This window comes from Trematomus bernacchii, unplaced genomic scaffold (assembly GCF_902827165.1).
Source record: "Trematomus bernacchii unplaced genomic scaffold, fTreBer1.1, whole genome shotgun sequence".
Lineage (NCBI taxonomy): Eukaryota > Metazoa > Chordata > Actinopteri > Perciformes > Nototheniidae > Trematomus > Trematomus bernacchii.
In genome coordinates this window covers 575025-602505 of record NW_022988066.1, presented here as the reverse complement: position 1 = coordinate 602505, position 27481 = coordinate 575025, and the positions used below count along the sequence as shown (strand labels likewise).

The window sequence follows — 27481 nt, the reverse complement described above, 5'->3', positions numbered from 1 at the left end:
TGAAAACTATGCAGTTACTTTTGTTCGCCCGTGACTGCAATTTTTTGTATGTATGGCCCACAATCAAAAAAGGCTTGGCCACCCATAAGAGGTTTTGTGTACTTGAATACATTCCACTTTTTTATTTAATTGTTATTAACAAAGCTATCAGCAATTAAAGAGGCCCTATTATGCTTTTTGGGAGTTTCCCTTTAGTGTGTTGTTAAGGTTTTTGTGCATGACATGTAATTGAACATTAAAGCATGGAGACATGTCACAGTAGAGGCACTAAATACAAATATGAACCTGAAAGTAAACATAATAGGGCCCCTTTGTGTAAAAACAACCTGACACAAGGTGAACCTGAGGTAAATAATATCACAGTAGTAAAAAAAACAAACAAGAAAATTATGAAAAACTATCTTTATTCTACATTTTTATGTAATTTACCTCAATGTACAGTCTGTAGGATAATTTCTGGAAACAAACAAACAAAACACTGTTCGGGAAAACATGAAGTGATATGCATAAAAACAAAAGATAGTTTAGAAAATGAAAGGTGAGTGGCACCTGTTAATGTTGATGCATTAGGGCATATTTGCCAGGATTAAGTCAGGTAAAAAGGTAAGAAAAAGAAAATGGAAAGGTCTATTTACAGTTCTGTAAACCAGGGCCATTTAAAAACACTAGCTTATAAAAATAAAAAGAACCCCATGGTATTGATAACAAGTCACATCTGTTACAGTCCCCTCATGTACGTTTTTCTTCTTTTAATTTACAGGTTTGTCGTTTTTTCTCTCCGTGTAAACTACAATGACAAATGAAAAAAATAGCTTTCCTATAACGGTCCACATAGAATTCCAACAAGACGCTACCATAACCACCGCCTCAGCAGAGCAGATATGTTTGTTACTTTCACATGCATATGCAAAATATGCAAAGAAAAGACTACTTCCTATTAGCAGTGCAGCTGCCTGGTGTAGCATATCCAGTTATTCTATGTTAACAAATCAAAATGAAGATACAAATTATTCATTTGTAAAGAAAAAGGAGGAAATATAAAAGAATAAAAGAGAATGTCCTACAAGCTTTTCTTCCATTGAGTAGCAGTTAAACAAATGCACCTGTCTCCACAGCAGATCAAGCCAAACCAAAGAAATTATGCAAAAAGTAGACGGCATGTTTCTTCCCTTGTGTTGCCTCAATCAACAAGCCGCTCCAACACTTACAGTATCAATACAGCATGTAGAGACTAAATATAAAAAGGTGAGGAACGTTAACATACAGGATACAATGGTTAAAATAAAATAAATGTGTTTTAAAAGAATCAGGCAGTTCTCTTGGTGTTCTGCAACACTGATGCATTTGGACGTTTTTAAAGAACACAAATGAACAATAAAGGATCAAAAAAGATATTGTCATTGGTGTTGGGGTCTTTACATGAACTCTCTTTTGACTGACGAAAACAGCTTGTGTTGTTTCACACAACAGATATCGGAGTTTCTGCTGGTCTCTGTGCTCTTCCCAGTATTTGAAGTGGGCGGGGCTCTGTTTAAAACAGGTGATGTCACTTCTGTTAGCCAATCAGAATTTAGGAACATATAAATCAAAATCTAATGACAGTAAGTTGGCTAATGCACATTTCTGAACATGCTAGTTTACATACACGGCTGTTCTGCATATATTAGGAGTTGAATCAAACCGTTGGTGGTGTCATTGCAGAAGAGGAGCATGCAACAAGTTATTATATTTAAAAACTCATTAAAAAAAGACTGCTTCCATTGCACTTGTCCCACTTTGCTGGTGCTATCCACCTCACACAGGCATACAAAAATGTCTTGTCATGTCTTCAAACTCCTGGCGTTTCCAATCCTTTTTTGCCAAGTAAAAAAATGGATGGATGGAAAAGAATGTACTGTCAATAAAGTCTTACCACAACGACCTGATGAGCTTTTTCAGAGTTTAACTCTTCATAAAGAAACCGAACGATTTATATATCTTGATAACTATCGAGTTGCCGTTTTAGCCATGCAAATGTGAAGTCAAGCGCTTAAACTCAGAGATCATCATCTAGTTTTCAACTGCTAACAGAGCTAGAATTAGCATATAGTCACTTCACAGTGTTTAGAGGCTGCACAGGAGAATACTATACAAAACTGTTAGATACACAGCAGATGTTACCCAACAAAGCCCCAAAACCAAAGAGAAAGACAGTCACAGTCTATCTAAAGTTATCTGTATACTATACATCCTGAAAACACCTTATTTCCTTGCATACTAAGGCCACTTTCACACTACACACTGGACAGATCACATCTCTAAATCAGCTTGGACTGCAACATCTACCCTTTCAAAAGGCAATCTTCAAATTAACTGTGCAGAAGAAATACTGCATGTTAACAGCTGGTGGCATTAAACCGCTCGCTTGCTATTTCCAGCAACACTGCGGCAGGCATAATACACATGTACAGAACTCCGTCCTTATTGTTGCTTGGTAACAAAATATCGTGTTTTCTCTCAACCAAAAATAAAAGCATCTGTTTAACGCCAGCTTGTGCTTCAGTTTAGTACGAGGCATTCTTAGCTTACCGTCACTCAGGATGCTGCGCTCTGAGTGAGACACAAACACAGAAACACACACACAAGGTTCAAAACAAAGTACTAGTGAAAGAGACAAAAAGAAACTAAACAGGTGGCACACTGAACATTGTTCCCATGTTGCATAAAAAGAAAAAGAAAGTGTTTTAATACAGTGTGCATCTTTTGTTTTTACACTGAAGCCGAGCAGTGTTTTTTTTCTGTTATCGAACAATATGTTAGGAATCTACGCAATCTACTTCATTCACCAGCAGGCCTTTAAAGTCAGATTATAAAAACAGTATGGGATGTTCTTTAAGTCTGACGGGGAAAATAAAACAGAAATATAATTAAGTTCATTAAAAAAAATCATAAAGTGTTTCTTTTTTATATAGGAAGGAAGCTAGGAAAAGTGAGCTTTTTGAGGACCGAGCATGCATACAGTCTTCTGACAGTCATATGATCTGTTTGCTACTGGTCCGTTTTTACTTTCCTCAGGAATCTCCAGTGTGTGTGTGTGTGTGTGTTTGTGTGTGTGTGTGCATACAGTATTGATATATACACACACACACACACACTGGAGATGCCTCACTTTGAGAGACAACTACCCAACTCTACTGGGAACATGAAAAGGAAGGAGCAGGAAGTGCCTTTCATCTCCATGTCCAGCCTATTCCTCCTCCTCCTCCTCCTCCTCCTCCTCCTCCTCCTCCTCCTCCTCCTCCTCCTCTTCTTCTTCTTCCTCCTCCTCATCATCATCCTCGTCGTGGCAATGAGTGATCTCCTGAGGAGTCTGGGGGAACAGGTTGGGGGGTTTGATCTCGCTGAAGGAGCGGGTCAGCTGGCTGCGTTTGCACTCCAGGTCCTTGCAGTCGCTGCAGTGGGTGCGGTTGCGCGTTGCCAGCGGCGACTCCATGTCGATGTCCACGTGGGCGTGTTCCACCGTCGACTCGTGAGGCATCTGGGGAGGAGGAAGTAGAAATGTGAGGGGAATAAAAAGAGTGTTTAACAGAACAGTTTATTGATCTTGCTGATTAATTACAAGCATAACTCCCTATTTCAAAAAACAAGAAGAAAAGAAGTCCGGCAGTGGCTCAGTCAGTAGGGGCTTGGACTGTGAGCTGTAGGGTCGCCGGTTCAAGTCCCCGAATAGATCTAAATATGGAGTGTGGACTGCTACTTGGAGAGGTCCCAGTTCACCTCCTGGGCCCTGCCGTGGTGCCCTTGAGCAAGGCACCGGCCCTCCAGAGCGATATAGCATTAACAACGTACATTTGAGTTACCTCTGTCGGGGGATCCAGGGGGATTTTTTAATAACCAAGATTTATTTTGATGCTTTTCTACGTTCTTTCTACTCATTTACATGCATAGAAAATGCTTCAATCATTGAAACATGTACATGTGTAACACTGCCACAAACTCACACGTTTATTTTGAGATGAAATATGATTTTTGATGTTAAAGTATTCACACTCCTCTACTGCCTGTGTCACTCAGGGCTGATGGCCAGATTCACACACAGGGTAAGTTCAAAGACCTGTTAAATGAGACCTAGTGCCCTACTTATGAGCCTTGTGGGTATCTGTGTAACAGGATATGATAACCTACTTTTAGTTAGAGATAGCGCTGAAGCTGTAGGGCGGAACTAGCATTTAGTTTTATACTCGTCTCATCCTGTGTCTGCTGTATCCTAGAGGCAATATTTAGTAAATGTCTTTTTGACTGTTTGTTTATTTGTTTACCATTACCCACAACTTTTGCAGTTGATCCCGCCCTTGTTTCAGTTATTGTGATCTGAACATACTTGTGTATCATTTTCCTAAAATGCATTTTTAATCTTGAGACTTATGTTTGGTGACTGGGGAAGGAAAGCCCTTTTCTGACACTTGTGTTTTCCTTCTCTCTCATTCGAGGTCCTTCATAACAGTACTTTTTCATTTCCACACAGACACTCACCAGCACGTGAGCGGCTCTGAAGAGGTAGCTGAAGGGGTAGTACAGCAGGTTGATGAAGGAGGCGGCGTACAGGTCGGCGTAACGCATCACCTGGGAGGCAAACAGTGTCTGTCTGGAGCCGCTGCGGAACAGACTGCCCATCATGCCGTAACACATGTCCATGTCGTGGGTCACTTTCTAAAAGAGACAAAGCAGAAGAGAAGACGCGGGTGAGTCGTCAAAAATAACTTTGACCCACAAATGATTCATTAGGGCTGCACAGCTCACTTAGTAGAGCTGGGGTCCCATTTGCAGAGGTTTGAATAGGGCCTGGGGTCCCTATAGGCGAGACCCTTGATCCCCCCCCATTCATATATATCTCTCTGATAAAGGCTCAACTGGCTCAGAAATACTTTTTATAAAAAGGTACAATAAAAACAAATTTAAAATCAGAATCAGTTTTTTACGCCAGTTGAAATTGGTTAAAATATTTATAATAACATAAAAAGTAAGAATGTGCCATAAAAGGATAACATAAAAGATAATATAAGAAATGTAAATAAGTCAAAAAAATTAAGTGTAGTATCTTTATCAGAAATATAGGTGTGGTTGTTCATTGATAAGACCGTAGTGACTCAATGTTAATGATTCACCAATAGTAGGCTCATAAACGGTATCATACACATTGTAAATGCGGGCATTGATAACTAAGCCGTTTCCGGGCGGCATGTGGAAAGGTCTCCTGTTGTCATAGAAACAGGGGTGATTAAGGCCGTACCTTGACTCTTCTCTGAATAGTGCTGATGTCCGGCCTCTCATTACTGCTGCTGTCCAGATGTCTGAGGAAGGACGAGAGCAAGACAGTGAGATGATGAGAGGAGGAGGGGGGGTGGGGGGTATAAATATGTCTGCTGAAAGGTAATCTGTCACAGAGTTGATGCAACGACAAGTCGTGCCAAGTTAAAAATAACATCAGTGAACCCCGCTTATCAGGATAGAGTCGACCCTTTCGACTTTACTCTGTCGAACCTGTTGTTCTCCCTCAAACAGAAAACTGATGTAAGTCACGTGAAGAGGTCAAAGGTCGGAGTTCTTACTTATAGAGTTCTGCCAAGAAAATGTCCAGGCCCTGCAGTTCCTCGAATAACGCTGAAAAACACAGGAAGAGTGTGAAAACAGGGTTCTAGTATCAGTGTATCAATGAAGCGTTCAGGAGGCAGTGTTTTGACTTTGTACCTTCTGGTCTCATGATCTTTATCACATTTAGCGTATTTACTTAGAGTGTTTTTCTGAGTTAACAGGTCTGACATTGCGGCTGCTGTTCTAGGTCACATCCCTGCTGAGACGGTTTCTATGCCACTAGGACTGCAGTACTGGGAAACCAGTCTAAATTCAGATACATACACATATACCTACTAGAGGTGCACCGGCTCACTTTTCTTGTCTGATAAAATGTCTTTCAAGTGGGACATTCTGACTTGGTTTTCTTCTTCCTACACAATATTATTTACAACATGAATATTTATGTAATTTTTGGAAAAAATCTGTGTGCTCACAATAATACATAAGACACAAGAAATACACAAAGAGACATATGTTATACATTTAAAAATATGTAAAAGAAATGGTATAATTCATTTAAAAGAATGAAAAGGTGTTTATTAAATTATATTAACTCCCACTCCTGCAGCAAGCGTTGTCCTTCTGCCTGCCCCACACCCACTGACTGCACACACAGCAAGATGAGGGGGAGAGACCCCCCGCTGTTGGCAGAAGAGCCAGTCACTACGGTTACTTTATATGATTTACAATATGATATTTTTGCTAAAAATGTGGCTTGTGGCTTTTTTACAGGCCATAGTATCTCTATGTGCATGATGTAAACGATTGTGCATGTATGTCAATTTGACACTGAACATTGTCCAAATCCGCTCAGCAGCTGATATTTCGGGGCATCTCTAGTATATGCGGTCAAGCTAGTATTTCTATATGTCACTACACACGTGTGTTAGGGCCCGTGTTTACGTGTTTGCCTTCAGACTCACAGCTCTTGTCGGTCCACACGTGCAGCTCCTGGGCGAGCTCGGGGATCACCAAGAACGTCCTCCAGCCTTGGCGCTTCTTGGACTTGAGGATGTCTCCGAAGATGTGGTCTCCGATGTACACGATGTCCTTCCCCTTGGCCCCCAGCAGGTCGCACACAATGTCCGAGGAACCTGGAGTAGAAGGAGTTTAAAATACCTGTACCTGTAGATACCTGTATCTATCTTTGCTTTTAAATGAGTGTTTTCAAATCCCATTTTATAATGTGTTTCTTCTGCACTATTTCTTAATTCTCTTAATGTCTTTCATTTTTGTAAAGCACTTTGAATTGCCTTGTGTTGAAAGGTGCTATATAAATAAACTTGCCTTGCCTTGCCTATCTAACAAAACTAACACAAGGTCAAAAAATGGAAGACTGGTAGACAATAATCAGACCTCCAGAGTAGACGATGCCGTGCTGCAGAGGTCCAGTGTAGGTTCCAATCTTTAAACGCCCTGTTATCTGAAATAAAGAACACAACATCCGATTGGTTAGAAAGGCCTTCGCACAATCACAGAGGTGAAACACTCAAATGGACCAGAATAAAGCCACATGCTAAAACTACATTTTACACCTTAACACATTTGAAGATGGATCAATACACGTTTTCTTTTTTCGTGCATAACTAGAAACTCTGTAGTTGTTCCCCATGTCATTCATGCTAATGATAATGCTAATAATGCTAATGCGAGCAAATAAAATGGCGGCTTCACAAAACTTTTCGGAGTTTCACGGGGCGTGGTTTGCAATTCGCCCAGCCAATCAGAAATTGGAACCTTTTCCTCCCCAGGAAAGTACCACCTCTCCAGCAGGGACTGAAAAGGGGTGAAAAGGTTCCCGAAAAAAAGTTCTAGTTCCAGATCTTTTTGGTGTGAACGCAAAATCCCAGGAACTATCGGAACTATTCCTGGGAAAAGTACTCCGGTGTGAAAGCGCCTAATGACTCATGCTTGTGTTTGAGACAATTACTGTTTTTGTGACATCAATTCAGCTTTCCCCACTCTGACCTGAACCATGAGTGAAGCTGAATAAGAGCACGAGCATCTAGATGTTGTCTACTTTTGTCTGGGTGCTGTATTTTTGAACTATATGTCAAGACAACAAATTTGAAATCCATTCTTTAAAACCGTTTTTTCAAGAAGCAGTGTCAGATGTCAGACTAAATGGGAGACAATGTGACACATATTATAATTTTAGTCTGAGAAAGGTCATGTATTTCTAGAAAAGAGGCTTCAACGTGTCCATAACTCTCTGCGTTCCACATCGATAAACACTGTCTCAGGTCTGTGTCTGCTCACCGTGTCCACCTGTCTGAGCACCGTCCCCTCTCCGAAGAACAGAGGCTTCCTGGCGTCCACCAGGATCAGATCGAAGTAGGACTGCCAGGGCCGGTGGGAGGTTCCAGGCTGTAAAACCAACGCACACACAGGATGTAAAGCCACGCGTAGGTAAGAGCAACAAATGTGTCTTCCACCTTCACCTGCATGTTCAACACATTAAAAAGTGTGAAGAACAGGGGGGGGGGCAATGTTTTACCTTGGGGCCGTGGGGGAAGTCAAACAGGTAGGTCATGATTTTCTGAAAGAACACAACACACACAGCAGTGTTTAGAGTAGATACAACAGCCTAACAGAGAGATTTGGAGCGCACAGTTCATCATAATCCTTGAAAACACCGTTACTCACCTCTGTGTATTTGTAGTCGCTGTTGGTAGCCAAGAAAACCTTGGCTACTTCATTCATTCTGCTGAGGAGAAGAGACAGCTTCCCCTGGAGGGAAAATAAAAAGACTTAAGCATCTTTACAAACCAGCAGATTATAACAAGAATGTGTTCCTATGTAAATACAAGTACTACTTACATCTCTCACAACATATTTCTCCAAGTTCTCCACCGTCTTCTGCTTCAGAGTACCCTGCAACGAGAGACACGAGAGTCAGAATAATAAATGCCACGGTAACAGTTGAGTAACAGTTGTCAGTGGCAACCCACACAGAGCACATAAGGACTTGTGGCATTTAGCAGTAAGTACTAAAAAAAAGGGAGAGAGCAAAGCAAGGTTTTTTATTTTTTTAGATAGTGAAAAGATGCAACTGGTCACACAATGTGAGAGCAGTTGCAACAGAAATGATTTGAAATAGAAAGTGATTATGCTATAGAATGTATTGGCCCTTTTTCCCACAACTAGAGAGTTAATGGCCTATGGATTTTGAGGAAAATGTTGCAACTTCCACGAGGTCAAATTATTGTTTTTGTCTGGTGGCATTAGAGAGCTTAGATAACACACTACTTAAACTTGTAATGGGAATTGTTCACCATTTTGTATCATTTAAAGACAATACAATGAATTCATGAATCTAACCAAATAACCAACCCATCAATCAAAATTGAAAGTAATTTTTAGTCAAAGAAATGTCTGAATATCTTTTGAATCCCACGTTCTGTGAGGTGAAATGACTGTTTTTGTGAATGAGTCTGGTGGCTTTGAACAGGGGGTAGATAACAAACTACTTAAACTGGAGATGAGCGTTTTCAAAATGTAACTCATTTTACGTGATAGGCTAAGGGGAGGGACATCTCTTAGTGGTTGACTAATCACAACAGAGCCGGCCAGCTAACCAATCAGAGCAGACTGGGCTCTGGCTTCAGATAGAGGGTGAAAAGAGGTGCTGCAGCATAGGCAGTATGAGAAGAATACAGAGCTTTTTGAACATTAAAGCATGGAGACGTGTCAGAGTAGAGGCACAACACACAAATATGAATCTGAAAAAGAGCATAATTTTGAAGGGCCTCTTTAAAATGACTTTTTTTGTCATTTGTGACTGGTGGCTGTAAAGAGAGTGTAGATAACTCAGTATTTACTAACTGACAGACTGAGAAAAGGACTTTCAAAGGGGTCTGACCTTGAAGTGGACCCAGTCGACGGCGTCGCGGACGTCCTGGAACATGCTCTGGTAGGACATGAAGAGGTCGCCATTTTTGAAGCCACTTTCACAGCTGGGGGAGAGGAGCACAGACACACACGAGCACAGCCGTCGGACAGGCCACATTTTTACAGAAGGTTTTCAAAAACATGACATTTTGTTTTTTTGTTTGCTTTTAAATGGGATAGCCTTCCCTTGTTGGAGGGGTCCCCAGCCAAACAGGAAAGCATTCTCCCCCTAAAAGACCAACAACCAGGTTTCAGAGGACAAAGGACATGCAACCATTCCAGATTACACTCTCAACAGATTTACAGGAAATTAGATCTCCTCCGAGTAACATTTGAAAAGATTATCTCGTAGCTATATCAGGATTTCATTCTCTTTAAATAGTTAGTGAGAACATCGTTCATTCCTATCTCACTCTGATAATAATCCATGCTTTTCTACCATTAGTAGAAGAGAGATTAATATAAATCATTGTTACAGAGAAACAAAGATGGCTGTACTCCCATTTGATTTCCATTTAAAACAATTAGCTTAGATTAGCGGTTGAGACACCTGCACCCTCCCATGCTGACCCAGGTTTGGTGAGCAACTGTCTTTGTGTCACCCGACACTTGTTGCATGACAGATAGTGTTACAAAAAATTCCTTACCTTGTGTATCTATCACAGTTGGAGAAAAAATCCCCAAGACAAGCAAAGAGGTAGGTCTCTGTGAAGGAGAAAGAAAGGAGGGAAGGGGGGTCTTTAGTGAGGAAGCAGCTCGATCATCTGACAGGGGAAATGTTCGGTTTGAATCTCCCATAACATCATGTTCAGCTTTTAATCAGATTAAAAGTCTTGCAGGTTTATATTCTCTGCAACAGTCCCGTGATGTTTCTCTGAGCTCAGAGGCCTTACCTGGCAGGTTGAAGAGTGTGTTAAGGATATAAAAGCGCTCTGTGTCATCCCTCTGGATGAACTTGTTTGGGTACCGTTCGCGGATCTCGGGGCTGGGAAAGGAGAAAAAGACAAGAGTAAATCTTTGTTGGCCCTTTTTTTTTTTTTTAGCTCACATATATTTAGAGCTGACAATGTCAGAAAAAAGCTAAATCAAGGTTGGTAAAGCATTTTAAGAGTTAAACTCAAAGACTTTTTAAGCATTTTCGAGGTCATTTTCCAACCTCTTGTAGCCTAAACTGTTCCTTTCCCTAAAGCAATTCATGTAACTGCTTATTCTAACAGCTGTTCATTTCATTTCTTGATCACGATTATTTAATTTTGAGCTAACTAAATTCCCAGAAGACAACCAACTAACAGCTTATAATTCAATAACATATTTGTAGACATGTGATTATAATCAAGCATTTCTAAAGGAGTTTAATTGAAATCAAAGTATAATACCAAGCTTGAAAACAAACTGTTATTTTAAGCATTTTCCAAACTTTCAACACTTTGAACAAACCTGCAAAGTTATCAAACTGGATTATGATTTATGATCCTTTTCAGATGATGGGGGGGGGGGGGGTGTGGGACACACTTACCCTCGGAGGAAGTTGAATCCATGGCAACAGACCAGGATGTTACCGTAGGCATCAACCTTCAACAGGTTTCCATACATGGTATCATACACAAGACCCCTGAGAGTCGGAGGGAACAGATGCTTCATTAGTCTACAGTGCAGCATTCACACCGTGTATCACAATGTTGAACATTATTGACATATAAAACTCTCAGTGTAATACAGAGCTAAAAAAAAACTGCATAGTTGTATAGAGTGGCGAAGTCCCTCCCTTTCCGGTGGACCTCCATGGGACCTTATTTCGGAAAAGTTATGCATTGAAGTCAATGGAGAGAGAAAGATTATCTTTCGATCCCGTTTGAATTGTGCCACGAATTACACATATGATGTTTGTCAATTTAAAAGATAATTTTACAAGTCAAAAAAATAACACATATGTGTAATTCGTGGCACAATTCAAACGGGATCGAAAGATAATCTTTCTCTCTCCATTGACTTCAATACAAACTTTTTCCGAAATAAGGTCCAATGAGTCCCACCGGAAGGGGAGGGACTTCACCTCTCTATTGTAAACTATGTAGTTGTATAGTACAATAAGTAACCAAAAGAGACCGAAAAATAGATTTGTATATCGAGACATTTCCAGTGTGTATTTCCATAATGAAACACATCTAGACCTTACACACACAATGACAAAACTAATTTACATATGGGTGTCTCGTTTACTGACCTGGTGGGGAAGGTCGGGTCGTAGACGAAGCTGAGCAGCTCCTGGGGGTAACCGATTGAGACCAGCCGCTCCACCGTCAGCTCGAAACCCAGGGACTCATACTCTGGTGACTTGTACACTGGAAATTAAACAGACACACACATTTAACACAATCAAAGGTAACAATGCATGTGATGCTACAGTACAATTTGGGGTCTAATCTGCTATATAAAAGGTTTTAGTTGTTGACATTTAAAAAAAAAAGATTCAATTCTACATATACAGTATGTTCATAGGTTGTTTTATTTCTGGCTTATTGAACCGATTACTCTGATCGCTGCTTTATTGTTAGACTTTGTTGGTCACTTTGAACTGAATAACAACAGAGTCAATTAATCAATTAGTCGTTCGTCAGACAAGGAATATATAACAAATATCATATTTGACATTTATGAAGAAAAAATTCAAAAAGTCCCGTGATTTCAGCTTTACAAAAATGAAGTTTTTCTTCAGCTTTTTCTCTGATTTAAGTTAATATAATGTTATTATTTTTTAGGTCTTTTGATTGTTGATCTGACAAAACAAACTATTTGAACTTGTGATGGCCATTTTTACCTATTTTCTGACATATTAAGAACAAGAAAGAATCTGATCAAATGATTAATATAAAAGATAAACAACATTTCAATCAGTAATTAAAGTCATTTTGAAATTAAAACTTTAAATTGTTGTATATGTTGGTCAGAAAATCACAAAGCAGTTAAAAAAAGCGTATTTAAAAAAAAAGTGTGTATGGAAACTTGGTTAACTACAGATTTCTTCAAAAGGTGACAGTAAAGTTGTCCTGCTCTACAACAGTCACCCATTTACAGCTGTTGAAGTGGTACAGCTCAAGCCTGTGGAACATGTGACATACATGTAGAATGTACACAAACACTATATTATGTATACAGTTAAAGGAACATGACCTGCCATTACACAACTAACAAGGTTTCATTAGAGGCAACACACACTCAGTGGAGCTCACAGTGTCACTCAACATGCACACAAGACTTCTCTCATCCCCTTGAGAGTCCGTTGTGCTGTCTCAGTATTTTGACATGTTCTCACTCTCCAGTGAAACCCCCCCCACACCCCTTCACACACACACTTGCCCTTGTCTTTCCTCGCTATCAACAAGGCCCTCTGTGTTTTGCACACAAATCCACAGAAAGAAACAGGATCAGGCGTGAAAATGAAAAGTCACTGATGAGCCCTTCCAACCATGTCACCGCAACATATTTACCAAAACCGAGAGGAGGGAGGGGGGGGGCTCTGAAAATAAACAAAACTCAGATTGATGCTGTGCTCAGAATAACCCTGCAGAGGATTTAAATGCTATGTGACACTGGGAAGAGAATATGTCAGATGTTATAAATACGATGGGAGAATGTGCTTGTGTTGTTGCCTGCTTTTCACAGTCCCAGTGGGGCTTGCGGAAGGCCCTTGGAGGGGGGGGAGAAATGTTGGCTGATGATGCTTGGATAGAGGACAGTTAAGGGTTGGGGGGGGGGGGCAGCATTGGACAAACATCTGTGTCCTACTCCGTGCTGAGTTACACACAGAAGCTTAATGTATGCACGGGGTTACAGGAAAATCTTGTGTAGAGCAAAGCTTTTGTTGATGCAGCTCTGAAAGCATGAGCCTGTTTCTGCATTACAATCACGTAACCTCTACCCCTTTCTCCCTCCACAACCCTGCTGTGGTCTCCCAGCAGAACTGAGGCTTTGGGCCGGGTGCCCGGAGCAGCAGCATACAGCCACTAAACTGCCCGTACTACTCCTGCTTCTTGTCCATCGCTTGTCATAATCTTCTTTGAGCTCTACAAAGAAACCTATTTTAAGAGTCGTTCCCCTCCGTCACCTTTGCTATCATCACTCTCTCTTTCTCTCTGGGGCTCTTTCCACGTGTTGACCTTGGGACACTGGGGGGCGGTCCTCCCACTCGCATAACAGGCAATAAAATCTCATCTCTAGGTAATGTCAAAGTGAGTCACGCTTGTCATTTAGGACCAGGAAGTTGTTTTATTACATAATAACAGATAAGGGTTGTTACACGCCATCAATTTCACAACTGAATTGAACCGAATGAAAAACCTGGTTTCAAATCAGAGGATATAAAAGGCTCATTTTCAGGTTCATATTTGTATTTTGTGCCTCTCCTGTGACATGTCTCCATGCTTTAATGTTCAAAAAGCTCTTTATTTTTCTCATACTGCCTGTGCTGCAGCACCTCTTTTCACCCTCTGTCTGAAACCAGAGCCCACTCTACTCCGATTGGTTAGCTGGCCGGCTCTGTTGTGATTGGTCAACTGTTTAGAGATGTCCTGCCCCTTATCCATACACTGTGTTAGAGCGATAGCCAACCGTAGCGCGACTGTTACATAGTGATGTCATTATGTTACAGAAGTAAACAAAGGAGTCCAATGGAGGCGTTTCATGCATAAAAACCTATAAAACACACTAAAGGAAAGCTGAAACCAAAACATCAAATGTTTAAATCTGATTTGTCCAAAGAAATACACAACACCTTTTTTCCCTCTGAGCCCCTCTCACAGAAATATCTTATCGGACATAATAACCAGATCTGTGCAAACAAAAATGTAAAAACCCTGACCATAAAATCTCTTTCCCTGTTTCTGTGACGTTAATGACACTGAACCCATTTGACATCTGAACGACCCCCCCCACCACACAAACAAACTCAACACTGACACACAACACCCCTGCCCCTCACTATCTGAAATGTTTAAAGGCTTGAGCAGTGGAGTCATTGACAGACCTGTTTCAATGACTGAGGGCTGTCATGAAAGGATGCATCCTTTATGAAAAGAGGCATCTGAGATAATACAACAGAAAAGGAGCGGAAGTCCTGTTACTGTCGTTTGCCAGGTCTTTGACTTTTTCACATTTCTGTTTTATTGAGGTATTTGCTCCACTGCTGCGCCCCTTCTCACATTTCACACACACACACACACACACACACCTCTTTTACGTCCAGTCTGATGAGATCGTTGCCAGTTAATTATACTCCCGCTGCTCCGATTGCTGAGGTGTGAGTTTCTCTCCAGAGTCTACAGGCCAGGTCACCTCAGGCCTGAATGTAATGTACTCCCCCCTCACACACACACAAGGTAAACAACCCGCACCCTTTTCCTAATAGAGCCCTCAAACACAATCCCATGAAAGTGTGACTTAATCTGAACCATGCCACATAGCTATCTATATTAGAATCTAATGCAGCATCGGTCTTATTTTATCTGCGGCTGCTGACACGCAAATGTAGGCCTTTGTCACAGATTTATGACACCATGAAAGATATCGGGAAGAAAATAGAAGCGCAGCCTCTGGGATCTACAGGGCAGCCAAAAGTGTGTTTGAAAACTAGGACAAAAAGATGTGTTTCTCTCTGTGAAAACTTGGCTTTACAGAGTGGTTGGGTAACATTCTGCAGGCAAGTGCTTCCTTTGGGGCACAAAGAACAGATGAGGCAATGTTGTCTGATGTTGGTTGCAGTCTTATGAAATACTACAAAATGTGACGTGTTATGCACGCATTGTAGTAGTTGTAAATCCATCTGCAACCTTTGAGCTTTATATGTTTTTATGGATGAATTAAGATCAATGTTTAATCAGAACATGAAGAGAAACTAAAAGCAACTTGGGCTGTGACATGTTCAATCAGCTTGATCTTGATAAGGTGGTAAATGCAACTATTGCTCAAAATATACTTGATTGTTTAGTTTTAAAACCACATAAAAGGTGAAAAGGTATGAAACATGACTGAATAAGGAGTGTCCACTTAAAGGGCTGAAACCAATGACTATTTTTTAGTATTGATTATTAATCTGCCGATTGTTTTCCAGATAAAACAGTCTCCGAAGTTTCAGAACATTTGTAAAACATTTCTAAAAGCCCAGAGAAATGTTTAAATGTCTTGTTTTGTCACTCCAAAAACCAACAATATTATTTTCTAATATGTTATTAAACAGAGAAAAGCAGAAAATCTCCACATTTTAAAATCTACATTTTTTGCATTTAAAATGACAGTATTATTACAATTACAATTACTCGTGATTATTATGATCTTATAATATAATTGTCAATATAATATATTTGTCAACCAACTTATTGATTAGTCAACAACTGGTTGCTGCGCTAGTCATTAAGGATAAACTTCTCTATGGTGGAATATCTGATTAGTATCATTCACATAAGTTGTTATATAGCAATTGGTATACAACATCAATGGACTCCTGTTGGCCAATCAGAAAGGGCGTACCATTTTTTTCATACCTTGATTTTTCAAGGCAAAATTCCTCAATATATAGCAGACAAATTTGTCAACTTTGTCAAAACATTTATTTACTTTTCAGCTTGATATTTCCTACTTTCTAACTGAATTCCGGAAAAAGTTGTGTTTTAGATTTTTCCTCACAGAAATACTTTGTATAAACAAGCCCACATTTCGAGCATTTTGCACATTTGAAATGCCGTTAACAACCCCCTGATAAACAAATACCAGGGGGGCTGTGGTTTAACTGCAGCCAGGCTGTGACACCACCAGCTCCCTGATGATGGAGTACCTCTGTGAACCTAAACCTGAACAGCATTCAGAAAGATACATGATAGCCGTGCTTTCAGTAAACATTAACACTCGGTTATGAGCACCCATAAAGAGCCTCATGTCAACAGCTGAGCGTCTGTAATATCTCCGGCGGCCGGAGCGGGGATCGGACCGCGGAGCCGGAGAGGGACTACGAGTGATCCCCGTTCTCATGGGAGCCATCACTGGAGAACTCAACAAACAAACGTGACCCGCTTTTTCAAAGTCAGGGAGGATGTATTTATAGAAACAGCGAGACCAAAAACTGCAGCTGAGTCACAGCGCAGAGTGGCTTTAAAATCAGGGTATTTTCAACCAGGTTAGAGGTCAGTAGGAAAAAGAACATCTCTATACTCTGTGTATCAGGGAGCTCGGCTTAACATTTTGTTATCTAAGTGTCACCGGCGTTGACCTAAATAATATTTTGTGGAATAGCTGCAGTCCTGGGGGGATGGTAGGGTGGCCAGATATAGAGTTGAAAAGATAGGATAGTGAGAATTTAACTTCCATGCAAAATATGTTCATATCCAATATTTGGAGATTTGTTTTGTTATGGATTCCAAATTCTTTAAAAATCTAAATTCACCCAGGAGACTGAAGATCTGTTATGCAATCCTCTGGCCAACTTTGACTGCTACCGAACATTTAAAAGTACCAAAAAGTAAAGCGCAGTGTTGGAACTATAGATTACTTTATCAACCAAGACATTTATCAACTGTGTTCCAATCAACAATAATAATTTATGCCACATAGTTTTAGAATAAACGTCACATTTCTGTAAAACATTTCGCCAAAGTTCAATTGTGAAATTTAAAAAAAAGTTAGAAAACCCATCGACTTAAATCCTTATTTTCCTTAAAAGATACAAAATATATAAAATGTGCATCAAACTTACCTGCTAAAGTGTAATCCATGTCAAAGCCAAAGCATTTAATCTTCTCCATTGCCAAGCTTCTGTTGACAAACACTCTGTGGGACACAAGTAGAGGTACATGTTTTAGTTTGAATGCAATTTTCAACAATAAGATTAGCATGAGCAATCTGGCAGACCCAAAAGAAGTTGTGTCTCTAACTGGATGGACTCACTATAACCAATTTGTGGGCCTAAATAATCGGTCTATTCAGTATGAAGAAAAGCTGGCAATGTGAAACTGTCTAAAAATACTGCTGCAACTCAATAAGCCAATTACACGTACAATGACATTTGCAAAAGATCAAGCCCTTGGCCATTTGCATTCAGAACTTTGGGTATAAATGTTGACATTCTTTTTTATCTGATTAAAGAAGACAAACGACTTGCCCTATTTTCATGAAACTTTGTTGACGTGAAATAGGGCCAAGGAAGCATCCATAACATTTAGTAAGTGATCCGAATCACGGGGCATTAAGCTCATGCTTCACTTGTATTAACAGTGCCGTAGGGTATTTCTGCTTCTTTGATGTGACGTCGGAATAATCAAACAATGTTGTACCCAACGCCCTCTTAAGTAGGACCAACAACTCAGCTTAAACAATTAACGGGTTGTTTTAACACTGTGAGCAATAAAGACAACACATCTTCTTTATAGCGCTTGTAAAAACAACTTCCTATCCCAGAAATCAGAACACCATTGACCTTCGCGGAGGTTCCACTTTGTCCTCAGGTTAAATGATCAGTCACCTAACAACCTTCTCTGCATTGCAAGAATTCTAAAATCAACCAAAACTATTAAAGTAGGGAACGCCATTCAAGTTTAGTCTTACTGTTAAAGCGTGAAAACTTCATGAGGTACCAGGAGGCAGTTTACTAAGTGTTACATTTGGGTTGTATTTCTAGGTTGGTGAAAAGCAAACCTAGCTAATCAAAAGCAAAAGTACAGATACTTAAGCAAAGATCATCAGTTGTTAAAATATAATAAAATAAAGTCCAGGGAGGCACCAAAAGACACAACTGTACATAGCAATTGATGACACTTTGATCAACATATTCAAAAGGAATATGTTCAACTAATCAGGGATCAGAAACTACTATCATGTGACACATTATTGCACAGCATAAGGATAAACTTGGGTAACAAAGACTCAAAATGGTTGAGTAATGCTAAACCCCATGTCTTGAGTCCAGCGGCTGCTAAAACCACAGGAAGTTCAGAAAACCAGGGTGTGTTGAAACCACACTGAGCACATCTGACAGGGATCAGCTCTCCTGTGATGAGTCATAAATCAATCAGGAGACCGCGGAGCTCACACTGACAGACAGTGTTGACACGGTGACAGGGCTACCAACCAAAGGACACATGCTGCTAGTTAAACTGCTGGCACAGACCTTCATATCTTATCCTCAGCATCTGTGTCTGAAGTCAACATGTAGCTTCCTAGATCTTTCCACACAAGTCAATATTTAGTCAAGCTACAAATAGGCTGAAAATCGGCCAAAGGGTAATCAAACACTCAAACAAAAACAAGGTTAGATCTCTCTAGCAAATCTATCAGCAAGGCATCTTATCTTGTTGTAAATCTGTGACAATGAGCTTCTCATCATCACCAATCTGTAAATCTGTTGTGAAATACCTGGCGGCAGATCCATAGTGAACAAGTTCCCATTTAGACGTAAGTCCAGCAGACGAGTGGCGATGCATTCTGAGCAAAATTAAAGCTCACTTTGACCCTCCGTTGTTCTAAACTGCTCGGGCTACACACTGTAGCTCTGGCTCACAAACAAAGCCCCCCCACCCTCCTCTCTCTCTCTCTCTCTCTCTCTCTCTCTCTCTCTCTCTCTTTGCTTTCTTGCCATTCACACATTTTTCTGACTTGTTGCAAAAATGATTGTGGCCATTCTGCGTCATTCTCTGTTGTTGTGAGCCGTCAGTCAGGGTTGTTGTTGTTGTTGCTGCGCAGCGTGGTGTTTGTGCGCCCTCAAAGACATCCAGAACAATCACAAGTCAGGTAGAAATAAGCAAGCCCCCCTTAACTTCTCTCACGGGAGCATTAGGTTTTTTCTAATTGTATCTTTTATAAAACATGGATGTATTTTATGCACCTCACTGCCTGATTGTTAAATGTAAATAATAGTAAATGTTGTTTAAGACATTCATTACATCTTAACTGTTTATACTTGGAAATTCAAATAAAAAAAAGAGTTAAATATAAAAAGAAATGTTTAAGATGCTCAATTTTGATTGGTCAAATTGCATCTCAAATGTTAGTCAAATTCAAATTTGCTCAAATCAATTAAATTGCTAGCAGAGAAAGAAAATGTTGTTCAGTTTCATTTGATTCAAGAAAATAAGTTTAGAACAATTATTAACCCAGAACAATTACTTTTTTTTTTTTTTTTTTTTAATCTGAATTTATTTTGGGAAACTTTTTTTTTTTTTTTTTTTAAATAGCCAAACTTAAATATTAACATATTTCTATGTTATCCATTCAGCGGCATTTGAATACCATTTCTGGTTGTTTATCTGGCTATACAGTTGCTTATACAAATTAATATGGCCTTACCGTCCCTCCATTACCGACATCGTCTGTCTAAAGCACAGATATGCCTGAATAAAAACCAATATATTACTCCTGTCAGAATTTCTCAGCGTTGAACGAGCCTACGCCTTTTCAGGAGAGGGATTCAAATCGAATTCTTTACTATTTTGTTGAGCAGTTGTCATTTCATGTATGACCTCTTGCTTAATATATGTGGGAGGTGTAGTAAATGAGAGCCATAAATCATAACCTAAGTGAGATCATGGTCTAAAGCTCGCCCATATTGACAATGGGTGGGGGATGGGATGGGTGGGGGCACCTTGATTAACGGAGTCGGCCTGGACTTTGGTCCGACTGACAACACGATTGCCTCAAATATCCCTCATGGGCCGCACCACATCTAGGACAGAATCCTTTAACCACTTCTACTCCATGTGAGCTCAGCTGTGTGACAATCGGTCAGATTTTTTCCACTGCTCTCTAATCTCCTGCAGACAGTGGTTCTACTCCCTGAGATAGAAAGTTTATCTTTTCCGAGCAGAGTCGTCAGCCCTGTGCTATGTGATACCCACAACTCGCTGCATTGTTTCAGCTGAGCACTTACTTTAAAAAGGAATGCTCTTTGTCCCTTCTTGAGATAAACAAAAACGTCCCTTTAATTAAACTGAACTGAACTGAACTACTCACTTTAGATTGTTTCTATTGAGCTCAACTCCACCTTTGTACCTTTTGTTTTTATCTTTGCACGTGTGGTTGTTTGCAGGAGTGTGTCTGGAGCGGGTGGGGGGGGGGGGGAACTGGGCACATGCAGAGCTAACAGATGAGTGACAGTTTCATAAACCCTGTCAGCGTTCTGTTGTATAACAGTGTGAAAGAGCAGAAGTGGACACGCATATCTCAGGCTGAGTTAAACATTGACCAGCATAACATGTTTTATAGCTCTCACAGGGATGAATGCTTCCTAACATGAGGCTTTCAGAATGACTGGAGGGCGTTTCCAGTGAGCAGGTATAACTATAATGAGACTCTTTATTGTGCAAGTTAACAAAAGAACAAACAACTTAATTCCATATTCAGCAAATGTGGAAAGTATCGTTTAGCCCCTAAGCCAAGCTGATACATGCACTCACTCACTTCCAGGACCTCAACAGACCAGTGACATTTTGCCATGCGTGGGGCAATAGTGTGAAAACCACACCCAAAATCTAATAGACCAAACCTGTTCTAGAAATAAAGGGTTCCGCGTGACTAAATAACAGGTTTATGCTGTATCACTCCCCAGTTTAAAAGGGGAGTGATACTAATCACTCCCCTTTTAAACTGTCCTATAGTACACATTGGAATGATTTCTTACTTTATTTTTTACAACTATATTAAATAGATAAAGGTACCTGGCTGGCGCCCCGTAGCATCGGCGCGCATACATTCAGCAGCGGCGCAGCATTAAGAGACATACTACACTGAATAAACTAAAATGTTGACTTTAATTAAAAGTATTATGTCAACAATTTACACATCATTTAGTTAGGTTGGATGAAAGCAATTATATGAAGTTGAACTCAAAAGTATTGCTTTCAATTTACCTAATACAATTATGTGTATTTTGTTGACATTTAATTAAAGTCAACGTTTCAGTTGAGTTCAATGATTATCAAAGGCCTTGCTTTAAAAACAGTCTGGTTAAAATTAAATAATGTAACATATTTTGAGTCAGTTCTAAGTGGAAATGTAAGAGGATGGAAATAGACCCAATGTTTTTTGGATGTATATTTCTACATGGAGATGACTTTCAATCTTTAGTTTCATGATAAATATGATCAAATATGCTGCTGATGCATCTACTTGACACATTTCAAATACAACCAACTGGAGTGGACTGACCTCAAAGTGTGGCTGTGTATTTTATGGCCTGAAACACTCCCATCTGGATGTAGTTTCAGTTAGTCAGAAATGCACCTTGTACCTCCACATGTGTTCCTCACCTGTGGTAGGACTCTCTTCTGTATTTTTTCATTGTCACGCGGTCCATGTTTGCAGGCAAGTCTGCAAAGTTCTGCAGTCTGTCGCTCCATGAAGTGGTCATCTTTAAAACCGTTCAGTGTCTGGGAGAAAGAAACACAAATGGAGGGGTTCAATTAGAAAATATTCAGTTAGACACAAACACAATCTAATGCCATCACATTAGACGATTGTTGAGTAACAAGCAAGCTAAACTATAATGTTCTTCACATTTAAGTAGAGAACATATTGTCAATCGTAAAAGAAGCACCCAAATCTGACTGAAAATAAGCCCTGTTTGTTTTCATCTAATCTCTTTGTCCGTGCACCTAATTGTGCTGTCAAATGACAAGTTTTTAGATATAGAAAAAAGATTCATGCACTGTGAAAAAATATGCATGAACACAGCGTTTTTTCAACCAAATGTTATTCGAAATGTTGCACTAAAATGGTAAATGTATCTGCAAACGAAGAACTGAACAAAGCCATATGGTGACTACTGTTCAAACCACTTCTCCAGCATACAAAATACAATATGTAAAATGCAGTCATGTGTAAACTGACCACTTGAGCATCTATGTAAATGTTTTATCATTGAACACATCTGTAACTTAAATAACCTGAACATTAGTCTGTCCTCTCATAGTTAATGTACATGTATAATCAAACTATGCTCTGGTTTGAATCAGAACCTAGTCTTCCAGTCTGCACGTACACAACGCTGTGCAGGCAAAACCAAAGCTGTAGCATTTGCACCTTCCACGGCATTCACATATGCATCCACACTTCATCTTGGACCAACTCTCGGTCTGCAATAGATCTCCCGCAGATGACCTTTCCTGATGCATCCCCAGTCTGCAGGACTTTGTGCTTCTGGTTGAGAGTATTGATTGACCCATATGCATTCTGCTTGGTTGTCAGCACAGTATTACATGCAGGAATAGCTGCAAGAGTAGGAGAGATCGCTTCGAGAAAACATGTCCAGCCCTCCATCATCAACACCATCCGTTCACTTGACTTGTCATACATTTTGACCACAATATTTCGAAGGCGTTCAAGTCCACATTGACCATGTTTGGTAGATTCTGGCTGAGTTTGCTGACAGAAACATCCCAGTTGTGCCTTGTAGACTGGTTCTTGCCACACACTGCTGCCGTCTCTTGATGTTATGCAGGTCTTTTCAAAACATGCAACATGGTATTTGAACTCCTGTGCAATAGCAGTCCCACCAGCTGTTTTGTCCATATGTTTTCATTCAGACTTTCATTCAACCGTTCATTAGGATGCATTGTCATTACCTGCTACTGGAGCTTCTTTATCACAGTTTCTGCATCTCGGTCTTCATTTTTGCTCTAACAAAAGTTTAGCAATCTTCAGTCAGCTGATAACTTTGACTAGAAGTTCTTCTTTTTTATGCCTATTAGCGATTTAATGTTTGTGAAGCGAATGCGACAGGTCCGATGGTACCTTGTGTTGTTCTTTTTAAATGTTCCAATATGCAGTTACGGGAATCCAGACTTGTTGGGTCAAGAACAATAAGGAGTTGGTTGACGGCTTAAAACAGAGGAACATTGGTGGCAATCATGGTGTAGCCAATATTATCGTCTAAGGTATAAGAGGTGGTTTGAGGGCTTCCTTACTATCCTTTGACAGAGGCAATATTTGATCCAGAATGCTATAGCAGACGATCAGAATATAATATAAATCTTCTTTAGGTGGAGTGCATGGCAGCCCTAAAGCTTCAACCACCTACACAACGCATCTTAGCAGCCAAGAGCTTAGTAAGCAGGTTTTTTTTTAATGGATGCAATATGGTAGAAAAAAAGGTTCCTATCAAAACATCCCCGTTTCACAGCTGGAGAAGTGCTGGTTTAACCTGCAAAGGCAGCAACAGAAAGTTTGAAGCCCCCTGGGATAAACCAGCTGTGATGTTGCGTTTTCTTGTTTCAGCCATTATGATTTAATTCCTATAACCAAACTAAATTACATGATGGGACAGGCCCAGGCTAGTCAGTTAGCATGCTCATTTCAGCAGATAACTATTAAAAACCGCTCTGACATAACATCAACCTGTAACCCCCTTACATTCTGTTGATAATTGTAGTTATCCATCATTGCACTGTTATTCATCATCATCATCATTTAATGCGGACTTTGTCATGGTGTGTTCAACTGCAAATAGAGGTCATGGTGGGGGAGCAGAGGATGGGGGGGGGGGGGGGGGGGGGGGGGGGGAGCAGAGGATGGGTGTGGGGGGGGGGGGGGGCATACTGTGTCAGGCCAGTGAGGCCACTGGGTTCATTTATGAGACAGATCAAACCATGAAGATTCAACCTAGTCTGTTTATCAAACCATAACTATATCACAAGGCAGAGTCAAAGAACAAAGCCATGAGCAAAAAGACTGCATCAAAAGCTAATGAAACAATTTAACACGGCCAGGTCATAATAGTACAGTATTTTACGGAAATAACACAATCAAGTCTTTCTCTGATAATGAATCATCAGATTACGCACAAAAAGGATCAAAGTGGAAAGGACAGAGAGGATCATGTGTGGAATCAATGTCTCGTGAATGCTATGTAAGCCTAGTCTCGTCCTAAAGGCCAGAGTTGTAAGTTTGTTTTCTCCCTATAATTCTCCTGTCACTGGAGAGGCTGTGCTGCAGGAAGCAAAGGCAGATCAGCTTTCTTGTTTTTGGTGCCAACAAGATGCAAATTAAACTAGCACGCTGACGCAAGTGTCAACAAACACTGCGTTAGAGTACTAACAACGCAATAAATGTTGACTTTACATGAGGGTAAACAAAAGCGTTGACATGTCTGTCTTTTACAATCTGGAATCTAATTTCATACAGGGTCTGAAAATAACATAACTAGACAGTTTCAAAGATGTTTCTAATCGTGGTAATGCATTTCTATTATTTCAGCTAATGCCTTTATGACACCTTGGCCCATTGTCTGAACTGGGTCCACTGGGCTCTGAAGCTAAAGGGAGCAGTGGCTTGGAGAGATTCACATCCCAACAATAGGAACACCTTCAGTTCTACCCTGCAAACATCCTCTGGAGAAAGGGCATACCATAACTTGTTACAGGCTTTGTTGCCGCAGGTCAGACTTGAGAAAGAGGGTCGACGCTCATCTCAAACAATGGTACACGTAACGTTAGCTGTCACTCAACATAGGATGTGGTTTACGTGTAGGAAGATCGTTTACATAGCTGTTTACATTTAAAAGGGATATTATTAAACCAACGGTGGGTGAAGCGTGAGAGATTAGCTTAAGCTAACTTACTGTAAAAGTATATTTTCAAGCTAACAGCAAAGAAAGCCCTTGTTCGCAGGGGTTAACGACGGTACAAGACAACGTCCAGTTATTTGCCTAACTGTGAAGCTAGCTAACAGTCCGCTCAAACAGTCTCTGTCCGGCTCTGTATCTCATAGCTGACATTAGAAGGACGGATAAAAGTGATTCGGGCAAAGCTAACGCGCTAGCTGGCTTTGATGCAAAAACAAAAGCCACAAAGTGTCGGGGACAGATTTCACTGCGTTAAGTCGTGACTGGCATTACTGTACTCACCTCCGAGTTCCTGAATAAAACAACTGCACCGTCACTTTGTCTGTCTGAGCATGCGCCTTGAGCTGTGTAAAAGTCGGAGGAAAATAGCCGCTGTGTTTTCCTAAGTGTCTTCACTGTAAAACGCCAGGCAGCAGATGAGTGCTGTTCCTGCTCTCTGCTTAGCTCTCACTCTCTTCCTCTGTGCTACCAGCTGTTGTTGTGAGGCGTTCAGGGGCGACGCGTCTCCTGTCTGTCAGGAGGAGGCGGGACTCTCTGTCGTCGTGGCACAGAAACGTGACACCGCGGTCCTGCTTCTGTTATCAGTTCACTATAAGAGACACCTAAGCAGCAGTGAAAAGATTACTGAGTTATCTACTCAGGATTAAAGACAGTCACAAACCTATTAAAATCACAACAAACCGCACAAATTAGGTGATGATTGGATTCCCATCTGATCAGGTTCATCTGATAACATGTATTCTATGATAAGTATCAGATATTTTACTTTGGTGAAATTAGCAATACCACAATAAAAGTCTTGCATACAAAATATTACTTATATTATCAATGAGCTAGTAAATCAATATAGTACAAAAAGTACCCTGCACAATGATGATTATATCATTTAATAGCAGTGGTGGGAGAAGTACTTGATCTTGTACTTGAGTAAAAGTACCAGAGTGTAGGAATACTCTGTTACGTAAAGGTCCTGCATTCAAAATGTTTCAAGTAAGAGTACAAAAGTATCAGCATCAAAAAATACTTAAAGTACCAAAAGTAAAAGTACTCATTATGCAGATAGGTCCATTTCAGAATAATTTATATTATGTTTTGATTGCAATCATTGATGCATTAAAGTGTTATCAAAGCTGGTAAAGGTGCAGCTAGTTTTAATTACTTTGTATGAAATACTCAAGAAAAATACAAGTATCTCAAAATGTTACTTAAGTACTCTACTTAAGTAAATGAACTTGGCTACTTTACACCACTGTTTAATAGTAATGATTCATTAATGAATGTGTTTATCACGTGTTTACTGGTGCAGATAGTAAACGTGGAGCTCTCATTTTCCTTTACTACAGCTTTTACTTTGTTAATTTAATTTTATAATGTCAGGTAGCTTGTGAAATTTCACCTAATCTATAATATGACATGTATTGATAATATGTTGTGTTTCTAGTCCGAGTTGGAATTTTCAAATTAATTAATGTAAACAAAGTAATGTATTTGAGTAAAAAGTATAAAATATACAGAAAATGTAAATAAACAAGTTGAAGTGGTAAATGTACTAAGAAGGTGTCCACTACTGATAATGAATCAATGCATACATGTCCAAGAACATGTTCCTTATGTAGCTGGTCAATGTGGAGCTATAGTTATCTGCATAATATAGTTAAGAGTTTATCCCTGAGGTTATCATCTTAGAGGTCGCCGTTCCAAAGTCTAGTCGTAAAAAATGGTGAAGGAAATAAGAAAAAATTCTCTGACACAAAATGTGTCAACTCTTAGCTTTTTTTTGTTAAATGTTGTAGAATAACCTCTTTGGGCCTCAAACGACTAAGTGAAACCATTTGAGAAGTTATACTCTTTAGTGAAACTGCTGACAACTCACCAAAAACTGTAGTGGAATGAGAGGCCAAAACTACACCCTTTTATTTAAAGGGGACCTATCATGCAAAATGCACTTTTGTACGTCTTTTATACATGAATATGTGTCCCCGGTGTTCCAGGGAACTCACCAAGTGTCAGAAAACACAACCCTCTCTATTTTCCCTGACGTCAGGACAGTGCGGCACTACGGCTATTGGGCCAACTCCACCAATCAGGAGGAGACAGCCACGGCCATTGCCGTTCGAAAGCGCTGGAGACGCTGTAGTACATATGCCAGGCCTGTAGATGGTGCTGTTCTCACAGAATCAGCCCTTGCAAAAACAGAGCTAAAAAATGTCAAATTGAGCTAAATGAGGCATGGCTAAAATGCATGATCTGTTTGGTATTTTGAAAAAAAAAAAGTATAAATATGCCTTATATAGGTATGGTCCTACACTATATTATTCAAATATAGCATTATAGGTCCACTTTAATGGATCACAAGGATGGAGGTACTATTACCAATATTTT

General features: G+C 40.0%; 1 protein-coding gene across 3 annotated transcripts; it reads right to left on the bottom strand.

Annotated features, from left to right (window-relative positions):
- Positions 1 to 387: 387 nt before the first annotated feature.
- On the bottom strand, positions 388 to 25585 carry nt5c2b (5'-nucleotidase, cytosolic IIb). 3 transcript variants are annotated; one of them, XM_034120693.1, is made up of 19 exons: positions 25382 to 25585; positions 21789 to 21908; positions 17246 to 17319; positions 11729 to 11846; positions 11021 to 11116; positions 10398 to 10489; positions 10152 to 10209; positions 9476 to 9569; positions 8434 to 8487; positions 8260 to 8343; positions 8111 to 8152; positions 7873 to 7980; positions 6970 to 7036; positions 6537 to 6707; positions 6168 to 6254; positions 5589 to 5640; positions 5270 to 5330; positions 4513 to 4689; positions 388 to 3517 (listed from the first exon to the last, which is right to left on the bottom strand). In XM_034120693.1, exons 2-19 carry the CDS (start codon positions 21887 to 21889, stop codon positions 3227 to 3229), a joined length of 1827 nt encoding a protein of 608 aa, XP_033976584.1. In that variant the 5' UTR covers positions 21890 to 21908; positions 25382 to 25585; the 3' UTR covers positions 388 to 3226. The 3 variants fall into 3 exon arrangements, with proteins under 3 accessions (XP_033976584.1, XP_033976585.1, XP_033976586.1); XM_034120694.1 differs by having other exon boundaries at positions 6174 to 6254; XM_034120695.1 differs by lacking the exon at positions 6168 to 6254.
- Positions 25586 to 27481: the final 1896 nt, after the last annotated feature.